The following is a 1757-nucleotide window of genomic DNA, read 5'->3' as shown; positions in this document are numbered from 1 at the left end:
GAATGGCGTGAGCCGTTTCAACATTCACCGCGACTATGGTAACAAGGAGCGTCTTCCCAGCTCACACACATGCTTCAACCGTAGGTCAACTCCAGGTTAACTGTATCACGTCGACAATGTGGCTAATTGAGTTATAGAACTTGATCTTCCTGAGTACGAGAGTTATGAGACACTCCGTTCTCAGCTCATGAAAGCTATCACAGCTGGCAGCGATTACTTTGGCTTCGCCTAAACTGTTAGGCAAGCATATTTGACTTCGGCGAGCCGAGGAGAAGGCATAGAAAGCATTGCATGGTTTGCGGATCAGGACTGAATTACAGGTTCACGGCAAGACATATGGGTTGATTCGCGTGCGACTGAGAGTTCTCTCGGTTGCAGCCTCCATTTCCTCACGTACAGCTCGATGAGACAGATGGGTTTCTTGACCGCGTTGGTTTTTCCCCTCCATTATGAACCGTATTGGATCCCCGGCAAGGTTCGTCAGTGTGAACTGGTCACAGCGGAGTGCAGGCTGCTTGGGCCTTTGCCTCACACTGTAACGGCCATGTGGGCAGGAACACGCGGTACTGTAGAGTAGTAACAATGATATGGTGTTTTTTTCACAGGATTCCCATGTGTATAAATGTGCAACACCATGTACCCAAAGATCTCCAGCAGTCCTGCGAAATGATGCAGATGGACGGACACTTCACAATCACAATGTCTGCCTCTGCGATACCGGTCAATCATTGTGATGCATCGAAGCAGCGTTCCATACACGTGATGCACGTCTTCGAATCACAGTTTGAGTTGGCATAGATACTTCTTGTAAACTCTCAATGAACAGAACATGAACAAGGTCAGAGATGATCATGTCTTCGTCATTATGCTACCTACCAGCTAATAAAATGGGCCCTGCCAACGTGTCACAACAGCACGGCATGAGTAGACTGCTCGCTTGCCTGCCCTGGTACACCAGCCTGGTGCCTGTCCTGACTGGAGAAGCGCTTGGACGACACGCACTAAACAGGGGTTCACAAGGGCTGCCCAGCGTGAAAGAATCATGGGTATTATGCGTCAATGATGCGTTGTTCCATTGTCCCGAATGCCAATCTAGTACATTCGTGTGCCGTTTCGATGATGAACTGCCAATGAGCCACGCCAGGCTTTGTTTCCCCCTTACCACGCCGGATGCAAGAAAAATCAGAAGACCGGAGCATCTCTTTTTCGTTTTCCCAACGCCATAACTTACTTGCGCATGGAGGAAGCGCGGCGCTTGCGAGCGTCGGCCTTCTCGGCCTTCTTCTCGGCGACACGCTTGGCGAGGATCTGAGCGTACTCGTTCTGTACAAGAGGGCCATGGTCAACATGTGTGGGCGAAAGGGAGGAATTTCATGGTAGTACGTACGGCCTCGTCCTTGACCTTCTCGGACTGGCGGCGCTTGAGCGCAAGGCGGTGGCGCTTGTGCTGGAGGCGCTGGGGGGTGACCAGGCGCTGGATCCTGGGGGCCTTGGTGTAGGCCTTCTTGCCCTCGCCCTTGGGCTGGACCTCGCGGCGGATGACGTACTTGCGGACCTAATCACGGGGAAAGAATCACAGGTTAGCAACCGACATTCTACTCGGTCTTTGTCTCGATGTGTGTATAGCCCAGCACGCGGGGATTCTGCTTCTCGTCCGTCTTCCATGGGGAAGGGAACAGAAAGGCCACCCGCGGCCTTCTCTTTCTCACACTCTACCCAGCCTGCGTGAGCAGGACCGGCCAGGCGATGACGAGGTG

At 52.8% G+C, this 1757-nt stretch overlaps 1 protein-coding gene across 1 annotated transcript in view; it reads right to left on the bottom strand.

Moving 5' to 3' along the window:
- Positions 1–1227: 1227 nt before the first annotated feature.
- VDBG_05257 (40S ribosomal protein S6) overlaps positions 1228–1757 on the bottom strand; it is a gene marked incomplete at both ends in the record, with an annotated part of 1313 nt that continues 783 nt past the window's right edge. The window contains 2 exons of the mRNA XM_003004098.1: positions 1228–1323; positions 1388–1555. Of these exons, the coding sequence (XP_003004144.1) occupies positions 1228–1323; positions 1388–1555 (264 nt within the window). The remainder of the gene's footprint in view (positions 1324–1387; positions 1556–1757) is intronic.

This window comes from Verticillium alfalfae, genomic scaffold (genome assembly GCF_000150825.1).
Source record: "Verticillium alfalfae VaMs.102 supercont1.6 genomic scaffold, whole genome shotgun sequence".
NCBI lineage: Eukaryota > Fungi > Ascomycota > Sordariomycetes > Glomerellales > Plectosphaerellaceae > Verticillium > Verticillium alfalfae.
This window is presented reverse-complemented; position numbering and strand designations above follow the sequence as displayed.